At 44.0% G+C, this 25,587-nt stretch overlaps 1 protein-coding gene across 3 annotated transcripts in view; it reads right to left on the bottom strand.

Annotated features, from left to right (window-relative positions):
- The window catches only part of LOC133379628 (transmembrane protease serine 12-like), a 55,906-nt gene that overhangs the window by 13,717 nt on the left and 16,602 nt on the right, over nucleotides 1-25,587 (bottom strand). For 2 of the 3 annotated variants that reach the window (XM_061615277.1, XM_061615276.1), the window contains exons 3-7: nucleotides 25,190-25,455; nucleotides 23,394-23,536; nucleotides 22,412-22,598; nucleotides 15,235-15,436; nucleotides 1,688-1,956 (exon numbers count right to left, since the gene is read on the bottom strand). In XM_061615277.1, the coding sequence (XP_061471261.1) occupies nucleotides 1,688-1,956; nucleotides 15,235-15,436; nucleotides 22,412-22,598; nucleotides 23,394-23,536; nucleotides 25,190-25,455 (1,067 nt within the window). The remainder of the gene's footprint in view (nucleotides 1-1,687; nucleotides 1,957-15,234; nucleotides 15,437-22,411; nucleotides 22,599-23,393; nucleotides 23,537-25,189; nucleotides 25,456-25,587) is intronic. The other variant, XM_061615278.1, reaches the window with a different exon arrangement.

A 25,587-nucleotide genomic window follows, 5' to 3' on the forward strand; every position in this document is an offset into this window, starting at 1 on the left:
TTGCTTTGTCGGTCTTCTTCAGCCTTATTCTGATTTTTGATATGACCAGTTCATGATCTGTACCACAGTCTGCTTCTGGTCTTGTTTTTGCAGAAACTATGGAACTTCTCCATCTTCTGCTACAAATTATATAATCAATTTGATTTCTATATTGACCATTTGGTGATGTCCATGTGTACAGTCATCTTTTCAGTTGTTCAAAAAAGGTGTTCGCAAGAAACAAATTATTGGCTTCACAGAATTCAATAAGTCTTTCTCTTGCTTCATTTTTGTCTCCTAGGCCCCATTTCCCCACAATTCCCAATTCTTCTCTGTTCCCTACATTTGCATTCCAATCCCCCATGATTATCAGCACATCTTGTTTTGGTGTGTGATCAATTTCTTCCTGTACTTCTGCATAAAATCTCTCCAATTCCTCTTCTTCTGCGTTTGCCATTGGAGCACAGACTTGGATGATGGTTATGTTGATAGGTTTCCCGTTTAATCTCATTGATATTCATTCAGACCTTGTGTTGTAGCTCCTAATTGCTCTTGCTAGATCATTTCTCACTATTAAAGCAACCCCATTTCTTCTTAATTTCTCATTTCCTGCATAAAATATTTCGTAGTTGCCTGATTGAAAATGTCCCATTCCAGTCCATTTTAGTTTGCTCACACCAAGTATTGTAATGTTGATGCGTTCCATTTCTTGCTTGACAATTTCTAGCTTTCCCTGGTTCATGCTTCTCACATTCCATGTTCCTATTGTGTGCATCGTACAACTCCGGACTCTCCTTTCGCATCTGTGCGCATCAGCCTTTGGGCTTCCTTTTGGCTTTGACCCATCTGCGTCATTAGTCACAGCGCTACTCGTACTTGTCCGTTGTTCTTCCCCAGTAGCTCAGTGAGTGCCTTCTGACCTGGGGGTCTCATCTTCCAGCACTATCTCATATTGCATTTTGGATACTCTGTTCATAGGGTTTTCATGGTAAGAGGTATTCAGAGGTGGTTTACCATTTCCTTCCTCTGAGTTTGGATGCACCTTAGTTTGGTGTTTCAGCTTGGACCATTCCGCCTTGGGTGCCCCTGCTAGGAGTCTAGCCTCTTGGTCTAGACTCCTGACGGCATTGCTCTCAGCTTCTTCAACACTCTCAAACCCCCTCACCACATTAAAGTGTGCATCCTAGAGGGGGTTATAAAGCAAGATATAAGTATTCTAAATAAATAAGTAGTAAGACTTGGCAGGTTCAGTTTACGACACACTTACACTGCTCTGTTTGGTTAGATGTTTTATATTTTAATAGGAAACTATAATCTAATCTAGGGTGGGCAACCTTTTTTGTTGTTGAAGGCCTCAGAGATAATCTGTGGGGCCACATGTTAGCAGTAGGTGGTGCCAGAACCAAAAGTATGCAGGGCTACCTCCTTTTCTCTCTCTCCCCCTGCCTCTTCCTCACTGCCCCGCAGGCTACCAGGGGAACGCCAGACTGCTGTTATTAATCCCTGGACTTGAGAAGTATGACATTTTAAATTTTCCATGTAATTAGTTGGAGTAGCAGGCTCCATATCATGAGACCCTGTCAGTCATGTACCACCCCAGCATCCTTTTGACTACAGTTCTGTCTCATAGGAACAGCCTAGCCGTGTCCAGCCTTCTTTTCACTTTCTCTCTTTTAACAGCACATTAAAGGGTACATAAAATATTTACCTTTCTCCATTGTGTTTCCCCATCCAGCTATGTAGCAAGGGTACTCATCAGATACTAGATGAGTAGTAGTGTTAGGTAAGCAGATGGGCTGAATATACTCATTGAATTTGATAGGTCTTTGTAGTTTAAACAAGGCAACATCATTTTCATAGGTGCTCTTCTTGAAACCAGAATGCATTATGATAGCTCTGACATGGCGCCTTATAGTAGGAGGTTCGTAGTCATAAAGATGATGCAAGCCAATTACAACCCTCCAAAATCCTGGATCCCTAGGAAAGAATAAAACCCCTTGTACAGTCATGTCCACACAGTACTTTGCAAATGGATTGTTCAGATCTGATTTTTTGCATGCATGATTAGCTTGCAGACATCCACACACTGCTGTTTGTTCAGGCATCTCTTTTTAATGGTTGCTTGATCTCAATAAAATGTTGTTGTTTTACTTACATTTATTGCCATTCCTCTGCTTGCTGTCCATGAGTGGAACTGACGGAAATAATTCTGGGTGGTTCTTTTTTTTGTCCCTCCCATCAGTCACCAGCCCTACCCTTCACTACTGTTTTTGCTTCACTATGTTAAAAAAAAAAATAATCTCCGGACATGTGCAAGACTGCAAAAGCAAATGTTATCAGCTTTAGTTATGTTTCAGTGGGCAAGCTGTGGGCTTGTGCTTTGTCTATATATGCATGGGCAATATAAATTTCCATTTGTTTTAATCTTTAATAAGAGATCTTGTGCAAGACTGATACTTGCCTGCATCTCTGTGACTGTGTGCAAGTCCTCCCAAGATCATTGCTACCCCTTAATGAGACTCCTTTATCCAGTGATGTGCAACCACTCCAATGCTGATTATTTTATTTACAGTCAGAATTGTATTTCTTTTGGCTAAATTACTTTAACTGAGCTGACATGGAAGGCCGCAGCACTAATTACAGTGGAAGACACATGGTGGTAGCTCACCTCATGAGCTGCATTCCTAGATCTACTTACCTGTAAGTAAGCCCCACTGAGTTACATGGGACATACTTTTGAGTAGACTAGGGAAGTGCTAGAATATTTCCCAATTATGATTTGGTACCAAATTTTTTATTAATTCATTTATTCTCAATTGTTGAGGATTGAATTTTAATATAGTGAATTTCCGCGGCTATTTTTTAAAACGGACTTTAAAAAAACCAACCCTCTAAAATACTGATTTTAAGAATGACAATTTGTTGACATTTCATTTTATCATATTGATATTAATATATCAGTTATTTTTCCAAGCGAAAAAACCCACAAATCAGTAAAAGCAGCTAGTGGATAAAAAACGAACTCGAATTGATGCCAGCCTGTTAGGTCAACAGAACCGGCACCGGCTAGGCTGGAGCAGGAGGCAACAGAGGCCAAAAAGAGCAGTCTTGTGCAAAACTGATGTGCTTCAAACATGTGGAGCAGAAAAGAGATGGAAGGAAAGAAGGGGTGGTTGTGACAAGATTCTTGAAAAAGCAAAATCAGGAAACCAGGAGCCCTCTTTGTAGGACCTCTCCCTGAGAAACTGCTTTTGAAAAGCAGACAAGTCCTAGCTTTCAGCATGAAAGGTTTATTCTGGAGGAACCATCATTGTAATGTTAGCTTGTGGCTCTTCTTGGGCAGTTGGCGCTGCTTATATAAATCACTTTGCCTGTTCCAGCATAGGGATGGTACAAGAAGGGGGGGATCTGTTCCTTTATCTCTTGGTACGTAATTCCTTGCCCAGCTGGACACATATACAGATGCACATATGATGTGATCGTACCTCTTCAGGATTTCCCGCCAACCGGCTTTTGAATCTCTGCTGCCACTCTATGCGTGTGTATGTGAATAGTCTGTTGCCTCACACTCAAATCTAATAATGAGGGAATGGCAAAGATTTCTACAGATAGTAAAAGTAGACCGGAAAAATGTATTTGTCCAGGTGTTTATATAGATGTGCTACTTGTTAAACCAAGCTCAAAAGATGTACAATGATAATTCTAGTTCCATTCAACATTTCCCTCAAAAACTTGAAATCTCATCAGGACAAACATTTCAGTAAATATAACAATGCTATAAATTGTTTTCCTATGTGTGCCATTCACTCCCTGGTGAGTTTGGATTGGCTGGGATTAAACTTCTCCCCTTGTAGGGGATAACATAAGATGATGTACCCCTGAAGACTTGCAGAGTCTGAGGAATTGCTGGACACTCTGGGGGATTTTTCAACTGACACTGCTAACGTTCCTGTCAGTGCCCTTTGTCACACTGTGGTACAGTGAGATGGGTTGGGCATTTTGACAGGGCAGCTTGAGTGCTTTCTCTACCCACAACTAGCCCAGAAGGCTCCTCGCTGTCCAAAAAAAGTTAAGGCAGTGACATGAGCTGGACGACAGATGGAGCACAGGTGTATCTTGGTCTGGATGCAACTGAACAGACATTTGTGCCTTGCATGTGACATTAGTAAAGAAAGTTCTGCAACTATTGTGTCCTCAGTATACTGCCCAACAGAGCTCTTTCGGTTGGTAAATAGACTGGTTAAGTCCAGTCTAGAGATTGGACCAGATGACCATTCAAAAGAGCAATGCAATGGATTTGTGAAGCACTTTGAGGGCAAAGTTGTTCATATCTGTGCCAAAGCTAGATGCCACAATTCAGGCAGGTCCACTGGAGGTGTTCAAAGCACCACCTAGTCACAATTAGTTATTTCAACTTCAGGATGTGGACAGGGGTTAGGCCAACCATGTGTCCTCTCACCCCTTGCCCCTCTTGACTTGTTAGATGTACCAGGGAGGGACTGACTGGCTGTTAAATGCCTCACTATGGGAGGGGATGATTCTGACCTCTTTGAAAAAAGGAGTGATGTGGTGCAGTCCCCCCTGAAACAGTCCTCCCTGGATATGGAGGCTTTAGATCATTACTGTCAAGTCACAAACATCCCTTTCTTGGGCAAGGTGATCAACAGGAGAGTGTTCAGCCAGCAGTAGGTGTTTTTGAATGGGTGGATTATTTAGACTCTTTCAGTCTGAAGCCAGACTCTGGTATGGCATGGCATTGAAACAGCCTTGCCCTGAGTGATGATCTTTTTCAAGAGAGAGATGCGGGGAGGGCTACCACGTTAATTCTGCTCAACCTTTCAGTGGCTTTGATACTATTGACCACATTATCCTCCTAGAGCAACTCTATGGGTTGAGAGTAGGAGGAACTGTATTGCAGTGCTGCTCCTATTTGCAGGGTTGCCAGCAGGCAGTGACATTCTGCTTTAATGATGCGAGGTGTCATTTGGAGCATGGTGTCATCAATATTCAGATGGCATCAAGGTCTACCATTCCATCTAAATCAGGACTGTGCAAATGCTAGACTGGTATCTGGAGACAGCGATAAACTGGACGAGATCCAATAAACTGAAGCTGAACCCTGATAAAATGGAGGCTCGGTGAATAGCTCCAAAAATTAGTTAAGACAGCCTGTTCTGGATGAGGTATTCTCCAAGTGAACAGGTACTTACTCTGGGGATATGCCGAGATTCCAAGCTGTCACTGAAGGCCCATGTGACCCTAGTGGCAAGGAATGTCTATGGCCAGTTCGCCAGCTATGCCCATTTTGGACTGGGATAATCTAGCTACAGTAATCCACACTCTGGTTACTTCTTGATTGGATTACTGCAACATGCTACATAAGGCTTTCCTTGAAAACAGTCCTGAAGCTGCAGCTGCAGCTGCTACAAAATGCTACTGCTCATTTGTTGTCCAAGATAATGAGGTAGAATCACATTACAGGAATACCCCGCATTAACGTACACAATGGGTCCAGAGCGAGTACGTAAACCGAAAATGTACTTAAAGTGAAGCACTACCTTTTTTCACTTGCACCGCCACTGTGCCACCTCTCCTTCACGCGGAGATCGTGACCGTGCCTCCCAGCTGATCTGCGGTCGCATCTCTTTCAACCCCCCCATCCACCGAAAGAACAGGCCACAACCAAAGGTTAAGTGTCCGTTCTTGCAAAGCGGGAGTACGTAAACAGGGAAATGGTGCTACTGTAAGTATGTCTGTACTTGCGAGTGTCCGTAAAGTGAAGGTCTGTTTAGCGGAGTATTCCTGTACACCAATCCTGAAAGCCCAGCACTGGCTGTCAGTGAGCTATTGGGCCCAATTCAAAGTGCTGCTGCATACAAACACCTGAAACGGCTTAGGACCCAAGTACCTGAGGGACTGCCTTCCTGGCTGCCAGCCAACCGGGATTTTAAGATCTGTAGGAGAGGCCCTGCCTGTTGTATCTTCCGTGAGTATGGCTTCTGGGAATTCTACACAAAGTAGGTTCTTCTCATTGGTGGCTCCCTGCCTATAAAAATGGAAGTGGACTGCCTTCAAGTTGATTCCGACTTATGGCGACCCTATGAATAGGGTTTTCATGGTAAAGTGGTTTCAGAGGTGGTTTACCATTGCCTTCCTCTGAGGCTGAGAAGCAGTGCCTGGCCCAAGGTCACCCAGTGAGCTTCATGGCTGTGTGAGAATTCGAACCCTGGTCTCCCAGGTTGTAGTCCAACACTCTAACCACTACGCCACGCTGGCTCTCAACTATAAAGATCCTGTTAATCCCTACATTGTTTTCATTCAAGCTACAACTCAAAACTTATTTCTTTCTGGAAGCCTTTGGAACATTGCGAAAGTGGTTTACCTGCACCATTTTCCACCGCCTATTGTATTTTATTTTATTGTGGATTGTGATTTTAATTACTGTTTTTTTGTGTTGGATTTCTGTGATTGCTGTAAACCATCCTGGACTCTTGAAAGAGGAAGGGTGGAGTGGAAGATAAATCAATAAATACTGGAAATAGTATTCAGAATTCAGGAAAACTTATTTTCCAAAACTAACAGAGACAGCAAATAAGGAGATAATGCAGAAGATTATCCACTGAATCAGCACAGCAAACACTAAGGCTAGGTTGCAGAGAACTGCAGATAAACTCTACATCCTCAATAAGGGCTTTGGACTTGTGTTTTTTGAGCAGGAGGTACCTGTGTTGCATGACAAGCCTCTTTAGAAAAATAGTGAATAAAAAAAAGTGAATGTGGTTGCATAAACAGGTAGCCATTCAGCATGAGCACTTGCTGTTCAAAGGAAAGAATCCCACTGGGCAGATGCTAGAGCAAACAAAATATTCCTCAAAACCATGGAACCTATAATTTGGCTAGCTATAAATGCCCTTTTTACCTGCATACTCTAAAATTGACTAAATAATCTTCCATGCCTTGAGGCTTGAAATCCAGAAGATCTAATTCTTACTAAATCCTATTGGACTTCTATGTCTTGAATTTTAATATTTCTGGGTAGAGGTTGCAATCCTACACATGCTTACCTGGGGGTAAATCTCACTGAACTCAGTGATGTTGAGTGCCTACATACATGGAGGATTCCCTAGTTATACCGAACCATGTGCGTAGTTTTAAAAAAAAGAAGAATGGAAAAGACAAAACAAAATGGTCATGTGAACTTCCAGGGACTAATGGAATACTGAGGGCATAGAAATAAATTGTTGAGTAGCATATCATTGTCTGGAGACAGAAATTATGGATTCACATTAAACCTCCCAGACAGGAACTCCTGTCTTTGTTGCTATCTTGTTTGGTGTACGGAGGATACACTACTGCCCAATCACAACTACACTAAAATTCTGAATTTCTCCATTATTTTCATAGGTGACTCTCACTTCCAATGTAGGGAAGTTTAAAAAAAATCTAAAGGAACTAGAAATTGGGTAGATTATGGTAATGTGTCTATCAGGCCTATGGTTGAGAGCAAGTTGCAGGGAGAGCAAGATGGAGATAGAGGAAAATGGGCTGGTTGAGCCCCCTAAACACCTTATAGTATCCTAGAAGTGAGAAGAGTCAGGAAGATGCACACCATGAGGGTAGAAAAACAGGCATCACATGTGCTTCTACCCACCCCAGTCTTATTGCGATAAAGAGGTCACGTTCAGGGCTGGTAGCAATCCTAAATTTTAGCATTATATAGCAGATTAGAGGAAGGTTTCAGGAAAAGAAAAAAGAAGTATTTTCAGTGATTCCCAAACAGTGCTACAAGGTCCTTGTTCCAGGCTGGCTAGGGGCCTGAATAGGAGGCTTCTTGCAAGAGGTAGAAGATACACTGTGATGCTTTGTTCTGGGTCCCCTCTCATTCCCTATAATACTATGTGGCAGATAGTGGTCCCTATCATTTTGGAAGAGAAATGAGGCCACCCCAAAAAGAGTGTTTTATGAATGCTTGAGGGGCCTGCTAGGTATGCAGAAATTTATTAGTTTGTAAAAAAGAAGAATTGTTTGAACAAAAAGAATGACTGACAAGGAGCTCTAGACCAGTGGTTTCCAACCTTTATGAGCACGGGACCCTCTTTATAAGCTGAAATTTTTTTGTGACCCCCTCCCCCCATGGAGGCAGGCTGGCTGCCAGGAAGGAAGGAAGGGGGAAAGCAGCCTTTCTTTGCAGGCTTGCTTCTTTTTGTTTCACAAAAAGCCCTCTCCTCTCGTTCTGAGTAAGGGTGTTGCCAGTAGCGGCAGTGCAAGGAGACGGGAATCAGTGATAGTAATCTCCTCTTCTTCCTGGTACCTCCACCCTCAGCCTCCTTTGGCATCTGCCATGTGTTCTAGTGCTCCTGAAAGACGCTCTGGTGCTTCAGCAAAAGGCCTCCCCTCTCGTTTGGAGCAAGGGGGAGGTGTCATCTGCCGTGGCAGTGGAAAGTAGACAGTGTTGAGGAAGTGAAGACTTTTTTAAAAAGATAATAAATAATTCATTTCTTTACTGTTCACAGCCCCCTCTGGATTACTTTGCGGCCCCCCTGGGTGTCAGGCCCAGGATGTGACTCAGGAACCAGACCAACGATTGTAGTTAATTCGTGTTTTATTAGGGTAATGTCCAAACAAAGACTGCGTTTTCTCATGAATCAATACAGGGATACAGGTCCTGCGGCATTGGGAGAAAGTTGACAGAGCAAGGGACTTCTTCCCGCCTGTTCTTTAAGAAGGGGCCAAACGGGCGCGCAATCTTTCGCTCCTCCTTAACTGCCCCTCAGGTACTGCCCGCCTTCCCCCCCTTCTCTCCTGTCTTTTCAGCTGTCTGCGTGTGCGCGGTGAGGGGGGAAGCATCACCCCCTCCTCTTCTGAAGTTTCCGATTCCAGGATGGGGGATAGGGGAGGAGCTGATGGTAAACTGCCTCCCCGCTTTTCGGCTGTGAGCAGCCCTCCCTCTTCCCCCTCTTGCTCTGAGAGCCTGAAAGAGGGGGAGGCGTGAGAATGTCCAGGGAGGGCTCAGGCTCCCCGTTGCTAAGCGACCTTATCACTGGCAGTTCCTCTATTTCGTCTTCGCTCCAAAGGGGGGAAGTTCCTCCCCCTTCCCTCTGCCATCCATCCGAATACTCTTCTCCCAACTCTCCGGGATCCAGCTCCCCGCGACTGTGACCCCAGCTCTGCCTTCCGACACCATCCCCCCTCCCAGGCTGTGCCCCCCTCCCCTTGTCTGGCTTGGGACGGTGGGGAAAACGTTGATGGAAAAGTTTTACCAATTCTGGAGCATGCACATCAGCTGCATCTTCCCATGATCTGTCAGCCACCCCATAGCCTTTCCAGTGAATCAAGTACTGCAGCTTGTGGCGTCTGATCCTGGAATCTAAGATCTCCTCAACTTCAAACTCAAGCTGCTCATTTACCAGGAGTGGAGCTCCGGGAGGTTCCTCCGGCCGTAACTCACTGGGAGGGGCGGCTTTCGTTAAGAGGGATCGATGGAACACAGGATGTATTTTAAACGTGTCAGGCAGCTTCAGTCGGTACGCCACGGGATTGATTTGAGTTTCTATTTCGAAAGGACCCACCCTCTTGTCTTGTAATTTTCTACATTTGCCCGGCATCTGGAGGAAGCGGGTGGACAGCCATACCTGGTCTCCCAGTTGAAGGGGGGGCCCTCCTTCCTGTGCAGGTCAGCAACTCGCTTGTACTCCGTTTTGGCTTCGTTTAACTCCTGTTTCAGTGTCTGTTGCGCCGCTTGCAATTCCCTAAGGAAGTTCTCAGCTGCCGGTACCAGCATTCCTTCTGAGCTGCTTGGAAAGACTTTAGGATGGAATCCATAATTAGCGAAGAACGGGGTTTGTTGAGTGCTGGAGTGCAGAGAATTGTTGTAGGCGAACTCTGCAAAATGCAAATATGATACCCAGTCAGTCTGTTGATAGGACACATAACTTCGTAAATATCTTTCCAAAACGGCGTTCAAGCGTTCCGTCTGCCCATCTGTCTGGGGGTGATGGGCGGAGGAGAGTTTTAATTCCGTCTGCAACTGTTTCCACATTGCTCTCCAAAATTCGGCTGTGAACTGAGTTCCTCGGTCTGAGACTACGCTGTTTGGCAATCCATGCAGCCGGTAGACTTCTTTTATGAATAACTTGGCCGTTTCTTTAGCCTCTAAGGCCCCTGCACAAGGAAGAAAGTGTGCCACTTTGGTAAGTAGATCCACCACTACTAAGATGGCTGTCGTTCCTTGGGACTTGGGTAGATCAGTTATAAAATCCATGGAGAGGTCCTTCCAGGGTTCGTGTGGGACAGGCAACGGTTGTAACAGTCCTGCTGGTGTCCCTGTTTGTGTTTTTGTCCGCAGACAGACAGAGCAGGACTTTACATAACTCTCAATATCCCGACGCATTTTAGGCCACCAGAAGTCCTTGGCCACGTTCTGAATGGTCTTGTAAATCCCAAAGTGTCCCGCTGTGATGGAATCATGACACTGGCGTAGGATTCTGAGCCTTAATTCCCCTTCTGGCACATATCTGGCGGTTTTGAACCATAACAGTCCATTTCTCCAGTGAAAGGTTACTTCTGAGTCTTGACCTTGTCCCGTCTCCTGCTGATATTTTAGCATGTCTGCATCTTCTTGTTGTGCCTTTTTGAGTTCCTCTTCCCATGAAGGCTGGCATACTCCCAACGTTAATTTCTCTGGCGGGATTACGTACTGAGGCTGGTCCTCGGATTCACTTTCTTTGTATTGTGGCTGTCTGGATAAGGCATCCGCTCTCTGGTTTTTGGCTTGGGCATGGTAAGTAATCTGGAAGTTAAACCTAGTGAAGAACTGGGACCATCTTATCTGTCTCTGGTTCAGCTTTCTGGCGGTTTGGAGGCTTTCAAGATTCTTGTGGTCGGAGCGCACTTCAATTTGATGAGAGGTCCCCTCTAGGTATTGTCTCCAGTTTTCAAAAGAGTCCTTGATGGCCAGCAGCTCCTTCTCCCAAACTGTGTAGTTCTTCTCTGCAGGCTTTAACTTCCGAGAGAAGTACGCACAGGGGTGCAGCTCCTTCCCTTCTTGGTCTAATTGTAGCAGGACCCCCCCCGATGGCAAAATCTGAAGCATCTGCTTCCACTACGAAAGGGCGGTTCGGATCAGCAAAGCGCAGAATGGGCTCAGTAGCAAACCTTCTCTTCAGCTCCTCAAAGGCCTCGGTGGCATTCTCTGTCCACTGAAACTTCTTCTTCCCCCTTAAACAGTCAGTCAGAGGAGCTGTTAATTTGGAAAACCCTGGAATGAACTTTCTGTAATAATTGGCAAACCCCAAAAACCGTTGTACATCCTTTTTGGTGACAGGTTGGCCCCAGTCCAATATGCAGCTTACTTTCCCTGGGTCCATCTCCACGCCTTCCGCTGAGATTCGATATCCAAGGAAGTCTAGAGACTTGAGGTCAAATCCACATTTCTCTAATTTAGCATACAGGTGATTTTCTCTCAGTCTCTTCAACACCGTCTTCACATGCTGGTCGTGGTCTTCCTGGTTCTTTGAGAACACCAGGATATCATCTAAGTAACAGATTACATACGTGTCCAACAAGTCTCTAAACACGTCATTCATGAATTTTTGAAAAATTCCTGGACTTCCACAAAGCCCGAACGGCATGACCAGGTATTCATACTGTCCGTAAGCGGTCAAGAATCCTGTTTTCCATTCATCTCCCTCCTTCATTCTGATCAGATTGTACGCTCCTCTCAAATCCAACTTCGTGAAGATTTTTGCAGAGTGCAGTCGGTCCAGCAACTCTGAGATCAGGGGCAGCGGGTAGCTGTTGGGGATGGTGACATGGTTCAATGCGCGATAGTCGTTACAGGGTCTGAGTTCCCCCCCTTCTTTTTCACAAACAATTGTGGTGCTCCAGCAGGGGATTGTGAGGGGCGTATGAATCCTCGCCTCAGGTTTTTATCCAGGAATTCCTTCAGGGCCTCCCTCTCATTCTCTGTGAGAGAGTAGATTCTCCCTGATGGGATGCTGGCTCATGGCACTAGATCAATCGCACAGTCGTAAGGGTGGTGGGGGGGTAAAGTCTCTGCCTCTTTTTCATCAAACACATCTTTGAATTCTTCATACTTTGGCGGCAGGGTCACTTGCTCGATCTCTTGCACTGCCCCCGCTAAGGTGTTCTTGATTCCTTCAGGTTGACAGTTCTCCTGGCAATACTGTGAGGTGAACCACACCACCGCCTCTTTCCAACTTATTTTGGGTTCATGCTTTGCTAGCCAGGGCATTCCCAGAATCACCTCAAAGTTCGAGAGATCTGACACGTATAGCGAAATGAACTCTTCGTCCCCAGGGATTTGAAGTTTCACTTCCTCCGTGGCTTGTGTCACCCCTCCTGACTTCAGGGGTCTCCCATCGATAGTCTCCACAGCTAGGGGAGCGTCCAGTTTCCACCAGGAAATTCCATGACGCTTGACTAACTTTGCATCAATAAAATTTGTGGAGGCTCCACTGTCAATTAAGGCAGTGGAATTAAACACCACTCCTCTGGAAGTTGTAATCCGAATAGGCAAGACCAACACCCCCTTTGAGGGAGGTTGGATCGTTGGGGGGCCTTTATACAACGCTGCCCCCAGTCCACCGGCCTGCACGTGGACTGGGTGTTCTAGTTTCCCGACGGCTCGGCTTTCCCCCCTTTCAGTCCACAGTCTCTGGCCACATGGCCCGGCTTTGAACAATAAAAGCATAAACGTTCCCGGCGTCGTCTTTCCTTTTCTTCTTCCGACAGTCTTGGCCTAGCCCCTCCCTGTCCCTCAGTTGCATTACCTGCCATCCCTGTAGTGGAAAGGGTCTTGTTGCGGGATGCCGAGGTTGAGTATCTCGGGACCTCCTGCTTCCTTTCCAGGCGCCTTCCTTCCATCCGGTGATCTATCTGTAGGCATAGCCGGATGAGCCCTGGTAGGTCAGCGGGGGGGGGAGGTCCTGGCCAACTCATCCAGGATTTCAGCATTTAATCCACTCCGGTACATAAACATCAGGGCGGCGTCATTGTAACCAGTTTGCTGGGACAGAATTTTAAAAGCGTTAGTGTACTCGGAAACAGTCCCTTTAGCTTGCTTCAGAGCACCTAGTTGCCGCGCTACTGTTTCAGCCCTTTGCGGGTCTTGAAACATCTCGGTCATCTCCTGTATAAATCCTCTGTACCTTCCTAAGACAGTATCCTTTCTCACGAGATACGGAGTCACCCATTTTGCAGCTTCTCCCTCCAGGAGGCTAATCACGAAAGCTACTTTAGCCCCATCGTCTGGAAATTCCGTGTGCCTGACATCCAGATATAACTCACATTGAGCCACGAAGGTTGCCAACTGATCACTTTGTCCCGCGTATTTTGGGGGCAATCCAATGGGAACCTTTACTACGGCAGCTGGAGGGGCTGTTCGCATCTGGTCTATCGTGGCCTTCAAGGTTTGATTATCCGTCTTCAGCGCCTTGACTGCTGCTAGCAGGGCTTGAACATCCGTCTGCAAATCAGCTACCTTAGTCCTCAGGAGTTCCACTTCTTCCGTCTCAGAAGTGGGGTTCGTCCCCCCCGCTGCTCCCTTTGACATCTTGTCCCAGTCAAGTGAAGAGAGCGTTGAGGGTGATTTAGGTGGCTCTGTCAAGCTGTCAGGCCCAGGATGTGACTCAGGAACCAGACCAACGATTGTAGTTAATTCGTGTTTTATTAGGGTAATGTCCAAACAAAGACTGCATTTTCTCATGAATCAATACAGGGATACAGGTCCTGCGGCATTGGGAGAAAGCTGACAGAGCAAGGGACTTCTTCCCGCCTGTTCTTTAAAAAGGGGCCAAACGGGCGTGCAATCTTTCGCTCCTCCTTAACTGCCCCTCAGGTACTGCCCGCCTTCCCCCCCTTCTCTCCTGTCTTTTCAGCTGTCTGCGTGTGCGCGGTGAGAGGGGAAGCATCACCCCCTCCTCTTCTGAAGTTTCCGATTCCAGGATGGAGGATAGGGGAGGGGCTGATGGTAAACTGCCTCCCCGCTTTTCGGCTGTGAGCAGCCCTCCCTCTTCCCCCTCTTGCTCTGAGCCTGAAAGAGGGGGAGGCGTGAGAATGTCCAGGGAGGGCTCAGGCTCCCCGTTGCTAAGCGACCTTATCACTGGCAGTTCCTCTGTTTCGTCTTCGCTCCAAAGGGGGGAAGTTCCTCCCCCTTCCCTCTGCCATCCATCTGAATACTCTTCTCCCAACTCTCCGGGATCCAGCTCCCCGGGATTGGGACCCCAGCTCTGCCTTCCGACACTGGGGGTCCTAGCCCCCAGGTTGGGAACCACTGCTCTAGACCTTCAGGGCACATGGAATATTGAAAGCAGTTGAACCACAGAACGGTGGGAGTGTCCACTTGGGAGGAGGGAGAAAAGGAGAGAGAAGTGTCTTCTGAAAACTCAAAACAACTTAGAGTACATATTTGTGGTGGGGGATGTGTGGCATCAAGTTTTTTTTTTTTTTTTTTAAACCCACACTATAAATGCAGGGTGGTTTCAGGAAGGAGATGAAAAAAAATACTTCTCCCTCTTTCTACTCACTAGAAACCTCACCCCAATATGTAGCAATCAAGAATTCAGACTGAGGGCTGGTAGCCAGTCCCAAACCTGAACCTTTCAGTGCTCTAAAGCAGAGTTGGGGAACCTCAAGCCTGGGGACCAAATGGAGCCCTCCAGGCCTCTGAATCTGGCCCTCGGGATTCTACCAGGTCACATATCCCATTGGCTCGGCTCTGCACCCGCTTCCAAGTGCTTTTGCCTGGCTATAATGTATCCTTGAACTGTGATGTGATAATGGCTCATTTGCCTGGAGGTGGAAGGTTGTTAAATGTACATGTAGGTATGTGTGTAAAACCTGGAATATAGCCTCCTGAACAAAGATATGAATCACATCCACATTTTGCCTCTGGTCCTGCCCACCACTGGCATGCGGTCTTCAGGTTGCCTAGAGGGAATAGGGCCTTCGGGCTGAGAAAGGTTCCCCTGCCCCCCCCCGCTATAAAAATAGCAGGAAAAGGTTTCAGCAGGGTGGGAAAGAATAAAGGCATATTTTTCCTTTCCAATCCCCCTGCCTCTGAGCCCTTATCAACATTACAAACCTCTTGCCCCAGTCTGGTCGCTCCTGCTAGTGAGACACTGAAATATTTTGTTCAAGGTCTCCAATTGTAGATACAGATTTCAAAATTCAGCCAATGCCTTTTTGATCAATATACTTTGCTTACACCTATAATTAAAACAGAAATATACATACGTCCATTTTTTAATGCAGTGTGCTGCTGTCAGCACTGAGTTGTTATTAATTAAAGATCCACCACATGTATGATGATATCCTACACCAAAGCGGTAAACTTGAAGACTAACTTGCCACGGCCATGACCCTGGCTGAGCATCGCGTCCACCTACAATCCGAATCCATGTTGTCATCTCATCCTCAAGAGGCCTTGTCCCACAATCTAGAAATAAAAAAACAGTTATACTGAAAGTGAGATATAATGTTTGCAAATGTCTGTTAAAGTATAGCTGCCATTTAGCAACACATTTAAAGTAGACCCTAAGAGTCATTGTTTTGAACTAATCAGTTTGGCATACCAATTCTGTTATGGTAACAGGCGTCCATACTGGAGATACAAAATTTCTGGAAATTTTGAAGCCATGGGAAAAAATCTTTTTTGAGGGCAGCAGAAATTTTGGGAAAATTTTGAAAAATATTCAATACTTAATTTTTTTTAGTGCCCTGTACCGGTTGAAAGTCACTTTTTTACATTAGGGACATAAAATGTATTAGGTATAACTTGGTTTGCCATTGCATTACTGTTTGATATATTAAAAGTAGAGTTTATCCAGACAACAATTACAAATTGGATTTACTTTCTTTATATATATATATAGATGGAGCTTCAATCAGCTGAACTGTAAGAACCTAGTATCTCTTTTGTTTTGCCAATTTATAAAGAGCAGGCAAAAACAATAAAAACAGGAGAAAATAACATTATGTCAAGCAGACATAAAGCACTCACTTCCATGGATTTAAAAAAATTGGCTTTGGGAAAGAACTGGGGGGGAAATTCCTATTTTTTGATAGGAATTGAAGAAAAGACAATCACTGTCATTTTCTTTGACACATAACTTTGAAGTGTCAAAATTTTCTTGAAAACCAAAAATGCTGCCGCTGGGATTTCTGTAACTCTTGAGGGATTTCTGTTTGTTTATTTTTTCAATGTAGTGATTATCCTGAGGATTATTAAGAGTGACAGTTGTCTGGCTATGTTAATCTTGACTAGAATCTTTCATGTAACTAGGCAAACCCAGGAAATGAGATTTGCCTGTATTATATAGCTAAGATTCTGAAACAATATAGAGACTAAAAAGAGAAGCAGCCCCCCATTAGTAAAGCCATACTTATTTTGGGAATATGGAAACATGTAAAACAATCTTTGATAAGAAACTATCATTAGACAGTTTACCAAGGTCACTATTTGGATTTGTTCCCAGGATGAGAAAAGCTAAAGTGATTAAGAAGGAAGAGGGGAGTTATAAGGGCAAGTGAGACAGAAAACTTAAAAGCGTTCAAGTTTATTTATTTATTTGTTACGTTTATACTCCGCCTTTCTTTTCATGATAGAAACACAAAGCGGCTTATATATGGTTCCCAGGCACTGACCAGACCTGACCAGGGAGCTGGCCACATGTGCCTTCAGACCAGACTACAAAATAGCTATTTAACACTAAGGGGTGGTGGCTGCATTAACGGCAATACAGATTTTTATAACAGAGCAATCCAATTTATGGAAGGCCGTCAGGAGCGGAGCTGGCAGAAGGGGCTACCGCATCCGGCTGCTGGAGGACTCTTGGAGGGGAGGACATCAGCTGTGCCAGCAGAAAGAAATAACATGTTTTCTTCTGCCACCCCTTTTACCAATGTACTGGCTGCCAGCACAGAGGGCTGCGGGCAGGAGCCACACGGGACCTGGGTATCATGCAAATTACCCCTTTGGTCTCTCCTCCAACACGTCCCCAGAACACCCCTTTTGCTAGCCTTCCGCTGTCTCCCCTTCTGCCAAGCTGGGCTTCTCTGGCGGACCTGAGCCAGGGGTCCGCCATATCCAACTCCCCTCAGCCCAGCGTAAGTAGTTGGATTGCAACCTAAGTGTATGTTTTAATCAGAGCAAACATACATCTTCTACGAGGATTTCCATACTAATTATGTGGATTTATACAAGGGTCACAGGTTTTGAATAGATTTTTAATTTTGTTTTAGCACTGGAGCACAGAACATTCTTATGTACATACATGGGCATACTCATATGATTATACATATTCAGATGGAATAAAAATCCTTTTTTGGTTTCCAGCCTCCTGAACTTATGTCCTGATATTTTCAGGGACAAGCCTTCATAGAGGGGCAAATATTCTCATGGGGAAAGCATATTCTACTGAGTATAGAAGTAATATCAAATTTGGATTCATGACAGTCATTTCTATCAGTTATATTCTGTGCTGACCCCAGTAAATTTGTTAGTTCTTCAGCCGTTGCGTAGCCTAGGTGTCAAGCTGCTGGAGCATCTTCTTCTTTCCCTAGATTCATTCATTCATTTATTATTTATTGAATTTGTATACCGCCCCATAGCCAAAGTTCTCTGGGCGGTTTACAATTAAAAACATTTAAAACAAATATACAAATTTTAAAAAAAATTTTTTAAAAAGCAATTTAAAAACACATGCTAAAATGCCTGGGAGAAGAGGAAAGTCTTGACCTGGTGTTGAAAAGATAACAGTGTTGGCGCCAGGCGCACCTTATCAACAAAACCATTCCATCATTTGGGGGCCACCACTGAGAAGACCCTCTCCCTTGTTGCCATCCACCCAGCTTCCCTCCGAATAGGCACCCAGAGGAGGGCCTTGGATGTGGAGCGTTGTATACGGGTTGGTTCGTGTCGGGAGAGGCGTTCCATCAGGTATTGCGGTCCCAAGCCGTGTAAGGGTTTATAGGTTAAAACCAGCACCTTGAATCAAGCTCAGAAACATGCAGGCAGCCAATGCAAGCGGGCCAGAATCCGTTTTATATGTTCGGACCGTCTGGTCCCTGTTACCAATCTGGCCGCTGCATTTTGCACAAGCTGCAGTTTCTGAACCATCTTCAAAGGCAGCCCCACGTAGAGTGCATTGCAGTAATCTAACTTGGAGGTTACCAGAGCATGGTTATCCTTGCCCAGATAGGGGCGTAGCTGGGCCACCAACTGAAGTTGGTAGAAGGCACTCTGTGCCACTGAGGCTACCTGAGCCTCAAGTGACAGAGATGGTCCTAGGAGAACCCCCAAGTTATGAACCTGCTCCTTCAGGGGGAGTGCGACCCCATCCAGAACAGGTTGGACATCCACCACCCGGTCAGAAGAACCACCCAATAGCAGCATCTCAGTCTTGTCTGGATTGAGCCTCAGTTTATTAGCCCTCATCCAGTCCATTGTCGCAGCCAGTATGTCTGCATCAGAAGCTTGTTTTGGAATCACAATAAAAAAATTATCTTCCACATGAAATAAATGTCAGGAAGAGCATTAACTCTTATGACTGCTGTCATCTATTGTTTGCAGGTAAACACGCTGTTGCTCAATCACATTAAAATCCAAATTCTGGGTTTTCTTGGGGAAGCTCTCACTTCCACTCTGATTTTTTTTAAAAGTAACAGCTTCCTTATTGTGGATCTAGCTACAAGTCTGTAGTGGTAACCCGACTATTCTTGGGATCTTAACTAGTATATACTACAAGATCTGCACAGATCCCATAAGGGCAAGGAGGTTTGCCTAAACATTTTTTTATCATAGAGCATTCAAATTACGTGGTTTATTTCTCATGGCAATGGACTTGTAGGTCAGGTGGGGCCTCTATGAACCTTGTAAAACAATGGTTCTTAATCTTTTCGGGGTCACGGACCCTTAAAAATCTGATGAAACCTACGAACCTCCATAAATAAATTTTATTTTACTGTATTGGCAATTAATATTTTTTGCACCTTGTTCACACACACCCGAAGCCCACTCTAGGGATCCTTGGACCACAAGTTAAGAACTCCTGTTGTATTCCATTTCTCCTTACCATGTACAGGCTCTAGCATACACAGCATAACTCAACTGGACACCATTTGCGAGAACAAGCAGCCAGACCTGTAGCCAGCCTGAAAACTGGGAGCCCCCCCCCCCCCCAAAAGTAGAGGCGATGTTCTTTTTCTATAACAAATTAGGGCCGTTAGGACCTAAATGCCTCCAGACGCTGTGGCCAAGAAGAGGGAAGGGGCTTCGCCGCCCTCTCCCCCTAAGCGGATTCTCACAGCGGTAGACCCACGTGCCTCGACCTTCTGGCAGGAGACGGGTGGTCGAGGAATACGACGCCCAGTGAACTTGGGAAGAGAGCCCACTTAATCTCCGGAGCAGAGAAGGGCTGTCTCCTGAAGATCCCACCCGGAGGCATGTGCCACCCTCACTCCATATGGGACTGGGGTGGGTTTGCCTCTTACGCGTTCCTCGCCCAAAACGTGACCCGCTAGCACTGGAGGCTGCCGGGACCGGTAGTTTGATGGAACACCCCTTCCCTCGGAAAGTGTACTCTAGGCGCAGTTCCTTAGCAGCGTGCTGGCGAGCCTGCCCAGCTCAAGCGCCTTCGACGCCTGCGGAGCGCCACCGAGTCGCGCACCGCGGAAGGTAGGAGGAAGCCGGGCTCACCCTGTGTAGGGATCACGGACGATATGTTTTGGGGCGTGGCTTCACGCAGCAGCACAAGCAGCGCCAGTAAGGAAACAGACGCCCTGCGAAACCGTCGCCGCATCGTCCGTCGAGGAAACAATGGAGCAGCCGCCTTGCTTCCCTTTGTTCTCCTTCGAGCGAAGTGACGTTGAGCATCGGGGGGTGGGAAGGAAAAAGGTGGTTGGAGAAGGACGCGCCAAAGGTTCCATGATGTTTCTTCTTTCATTGGGTTGCTTTTTAGTCTTAGATGGGGATGGGGAGACAAACAAGGATACGGAACGTAGAGTCTGCGAGGCGGCGGAACGACCTCCAAGTTGTGAGGGCGAAGCTTCTCACTACTAAACCCAGAGTTGCCATGCGACAAAGAAATGAAAACCCTCAGAAATATAACAGTGATGGTAGGTGAGCTGAACAGCGTTTGCAGAATAAGGGAAGGTTGATCCCATTTCATTGATTGATAGCCGATGTTAGTCATAGAGTAGATCCACTGAGATCAACAGACTTAAGTCAACTGATTTTAATGTATGACTTAGTTAATTACCCATTGCCATTACTAGGGCATTGAATGAATGTAGTTCTAGCCTTCAGGAAAGGACTTTTAAGTGACATTCCTGTGCCTTACTTTGGCACACTGGATTTTCTGTTTTGCTATATTCTTCATCACAACCATTTTAATGAAGCATCTCCTTTGTTTAATGATGTGAATGTTGGCCATTACAATAAAGAAATCATATCTTACTAAGGGCAACCATTCAAAGGAGGACAGGGTTACAATGAGTTAACAATGATAAAGTGGAGGGAATTTTGACAAGGGAGGATTGTTATGCATGCCTGAGAAAACTGACCTGCTATTCCCTCTTCCAGGCAGCCACTGTGGAGCTTTAAGGGGGTGGCAGGGAGAGGCACAGCAATACTTGCAGAGATTTAGTTCTAAATAAACTTGCATAGGATTTGTGGGAGAAGGGGTATAAAGCTCCTGGAGTACTAACTTTGCTTCTGGTCAAGTGAAGCACAGCTCATATATAATGTAAACATTCTATAGCACATCTTGAGATGAGTTTTGCACATTTATTAATAATGGGTTGTATTTAACATAATGCTAAAGCAAATGGTCTGTCAGCGCAATTATTTATAGGTCTTCACACTTTCTTCTCTAATGCAGTCAGTTGTCAGTGAAGGATTAAAGAAATATTAAATCTGAATTTTAAAACGACATCTATATTCAATTACAAAGTATGTTTTATTTTAAAAAATACTGTGGATACTACAGCAATATTTGGCATTTGTTTCTCTATATTCTAGCATGCAGCATTATGGACCATGCTATCCTGAACAGACTGTGTGAGAGGGGCATTGTGGGCACTGTTTTACAGTAGTCCCAACCCTGTGTCCAAGGTCAGGTTCAGAGGATAGCATTGGATGATTATTTTTTGGCCCACTGGCAATTGTGCTGTGGGGTGCTGCAGGATCCTACAATCTTGTCCCCAATGCTACTTAACTACAGGAAGCCATGGGGAACAGTCCTTAAGAGATCGGGGCAAGGTGTCATCAGTATGCTGCTGATACCTGCCTCTGTTTCTCTGTAACATCCAAATGAAGAGAGGCTGTGCAAGTCTTGGAACAGAGAGCTGAAGGAGGACCAGCAGAATGAATCCTGAAAAGTTGGAGGCACTGTGGGCAAGCAGTTAAGTCTGGGTAACTGGTCAGTTCTCTGGTTGGGATGGGGTCATCCTTGATCCATCTTTGTCACTAGAGGCCCAAGTGACCTCAGTGGCTAGGAATGCCTTTTACCAGCTTCAGTTGGCCTGGAAGTTGCAGCTAGTGTAAAATGCAGCCCACTGGGGCTGAATATTGCCATCATGTTACACTGCTGCTGAAGTAATTGCACTGGCTGCTAGTTAGCTAGTGGGCTAAGTTGCTGATACTGATATACAAAACCCTATACAGTTTTGGACTTGGATTATTATTATTACCCACCCTTCATCCAAAGGTCCAGGGCAGGTCACAACAGTTTTAAAATACCTAATTAAAAACAGCTGAAATCAATCTGAAATCACACCACAAAAAATAGGTTGGGTCCTAAAAGTATACATCTCTGACAACAGAGGGTAAAAATGTATCTAAAATCTTACCCCATCTATACCCAACCAGATATCATCTCATCAGGAGGTCCGTTCCATACAGTGCAGGAATTGGACCTTTACTGTGGTACCACCTGTTTGGAACTCCCTCTTGCTATATATCAAACAGGTGCAATCTCTATTATTTTTTCTCTGCCTACTGAAGATCTTCCTTTTTCAGCAGGCCTTTTAAGTGGAGATTTTTACTCCCAGTCTGTATCTATATCGGACCTGAAATTATTTTTACATTATGTTTTTATTGTTAAATCAATTTGGGAAGTTTTATGAGAAGTTATTAATAAATGAAATTAAATGAATAAATATGGAACTGAACAGTGCTTTTTGGTTTACAAATTAAATTATGGATAAAGTACATTTTTTAATTTGTAGGTAGGTAAATAGTGTATATTACAAAGCGTAAATAATAAATTTTTGTTAAATAATGAATTTTGGTAAACATTTGCCAGGGGAAGCAATTAAAGTTTAAAAAGTAATCTAATTCTAGTGCAATGGAAGTCTATTTACAGAGCAAAATGGAAGGTTATACATATCACAGTTGAAAAGGTCAGAACACCTGGAATGCTCACAGCGGAGGTTTTGCCAAGCAGGCGTGAATCTATCCAACTTCTGTAATTAGCTGTATGTACATAGATTCCTGGTAATTTTGGTCGGCCACAGCCAACGCCATAACTGGTGATTCCTACCAGATAATACTTGATTTTATTTGGGAAGTAACACATCAGAGGACCACCACTGTCTCCCTGTAAAATGAAAAACAAAGACAATTTGAGTGTTGCTTATGGTGTTCTGTTCAGCATGTAAAGGGATTGAGATCCAGTAGTTCTGAGTTATAAATTATCAAAAGAAAAAAAACCCTAGCTGCTAAGGAAATATGGATGAATCTGGAAATGATGAATTTGAGTAATCTTCCTTTGACTGAACTGCAGTATCAGCAGGTTGGTCACTTACAACATTTGGTCACGGTTTTGGGGAGGCGGGGATTTCATGTGTAGGTTCAACATGCATACCCTGAAAATCAAGCTAGAGATCCAACAGTGCATGACATTCCATTTAATTAGCTATCATAACAAGAACCTTGTGTTCATTACAATTCTTGCCTCAACTTCTATTGCCAAATTCTGTTTCAGGTGGAAGCAAAGTGGAGAGAAATGAATATACTGACTTTTCTGTACAACTCTGCTTTTAGTTTTGAAATGTATACCCCCCCCTTTCTTTCTAAAATAAACTCAAAAGCCCCCACTCTCCTTAGCTACTAAGAAGTTTCAATGAGGCTATATATATATATATATATTTAAAATAGCAGTGACAGATTTTCTGTCCCAACTGGAATTAGGTCACATGGAATCTCAAATCAGTATTAGACATTAAATTATGGTATTGCTTGAATTTTACTGTGATGTCTGTAATCAACTAATTTCTATTAATTTCCCAAAATGCTTTGGTAGTACTGTGACTGATGCTACTGTTATCCAGTAGCGATGTTTGGCCTAACACCACGTTTGGGAAATTTGTTTTTATAATTATCTGCATTTTACCTGGCAGCTATCAACACGTCCACTTTCAGAGCCAGCACAAAGTTCATTCCTTGATAATGCCCCAGCATACCAGTCATACCTATTACAGACTTGTCGTGGAAAAACGTGTACTTGAGCTTCTTGCAATATATAACTTGGAGTACCTATAAGGAAAACATAAAATACTGCTGATACTATGTTTTTATTTAATATTCTGTAACAAATTAAGCAACATGCAGCTTTTGGTCCAATATAACTTTCCTAGGTGTCATGTACCATGCTTGTATTCCCCTTGAAATCCAGAGAACCTATGTTAGTTGCCAAAACAAAGCTCAAGAGACTTTCCATCATCTTGGAGATGTGATGAGTTCAGTCAACACTGATCCTAGGTGAATACAGAGGTATGGATGCAATCCCATTTATCCTTGAGTGTGCTGCATTCTTCTTTAATTTTTGTAGTGGTGCAACCTTTAATGAGCAGTCAGCATGGCTAGATTTAAAGATGATGCAATGAGTTCAGACATCCCTATGCGCAGGGTTAGAACTTATCTAGCCATGCACGAAGTTGTCAGTACACAAGCCTATACAATCCTTATCAAATGTAATCTGATGAATTATTTTGTTCATTGTAAGTTTATTTGTTCTGGTCATTAGCTGTAACAGTATCCATATGCTATGTATAGTAATTCAAACAGTTTGCAAATTTAAAATATAGCTTAGTCAGGTGCATAATCCAAAATACAAGAACAAAGTTTGCATAGCCAGAGCAAAAGCAACTTAATTTCTGAGTAGTATTTCTATATTTGAACTTGCAAGAAAATAATATTTTGTAGAGTTGTCCAGTGTCTCCATTTATTTTAAAAATTAAGGAGTTTCAAAATAACATATCCATTAATCTTTGAAGGGCAATCTAGTGAATTGTGCCATCTAATATAAAAGAGTTTACTGCCTGGACTGTGTGTATTGCACATCTGTAACTGAGGGATGAACTGAGACCTTTTACTAGATTGTTTTTTTCCAGCTGAATTTCTGATATAGATAAGGCAATGCTGGAGGCAGGGGTGAGGAATGGGGTAACACAGCCTACATCGCTATTCTTAAGTTAGTGATAAGGAAGGTCTGTCAGGCTTAACTGTATACATATATACGTACACTGTGTACTGTTCTCTTTCTCTAATTAGAGTTCTAATCTTTTCATAAGATGTTTAAAATGTTGCAAGCTTTCAAAACTTCATACATGAAGGATTTTATTGACCAAACAATTCATGCCTCTCATTGTGTGAGATTAAAACAAAAAGATTGAACTTTATATCCCTCTTACAGACAAATGAGAGGACTTGTTTGATAACTTGCTACCATTGATTGGTTCCAAGAGATTGCCAAGAAGAAATATCTTCTGAAGTTCAGTACCCAGAAAAGGTAATGAGTGAAAGTCATTTCACATATCACATTGTTTAGGTCTCTACTATGTTAAGTGTACATCTAAAAATATGAAGTATGAATGCAGCAAATGTGTGTACTGCCCAGGTATACCCAGTGGAAAGCCGTGCCTGAGAGTTGTATTCAACTAAATCCTACTCAGAGAAAACCCACTGAAATTCATGAATTTAAGTCAGTCATGATTATTAACTTCAATGGTCTACTCTGACTAGGACTAGTATTGAGTACAACCCAATGAGTACACTTGTTGGCAAACCTGGGCTTCCCCTCTGAGAAATGGTTAATAGTCGCAATGTACTCACAGCAAGGAAGTGTTCTGAGATCACTAAACCAGTCACCAATAATAGATTAGTTGAAAGGAAAATTAGAACATTTACCATTCTCCTTTTTCAGTCCCCATCCACTTATGTAACATGGGTTGTCGTCAGTCAGGACAAGAGGAGTTTCAGGTAAACAGATAGGCTGAATATAGTCATTGTATGTGATAGATTGCCTTAATTTAAACAGGGCAATATCATTTTCATGGGTTTTATTATTGTAACGACAATGGGCCATGATAGCTCTAACCCGGCTCTTTACAGTACGATGCTTGTCTCTATAAAGTTGATGTAAGCCAATCTCAATCCTCCAAAGCTCTGGTTTCCTAGGACAAAATAAAATCGTTTGAAGAGTCAATTGTTATGATAGTATTGCAATTTCAGAAAAAAAAGTTGTGTCTTGCTTCACAATCCCTGCAAAAATGAAGACAGACTCAGATCAAATGGCAAAAGAATGG

The sequence above is a fragment of the Rhineura floridana genome, chromosome 3 (genome assembly GCF_030035675.1).
Source record: "Rhineura floridana isolate rRhiFlo1 chromosome 3, rRhiFlo1.hap2, whole genome shotgun sequence".
Classification (NCBI taxonomy): Eukaryota; Metazoa; Chordata; class Lepidosauria; order Squamata; family Rhineuridae; genus Rhineura; species Rhineura floridana.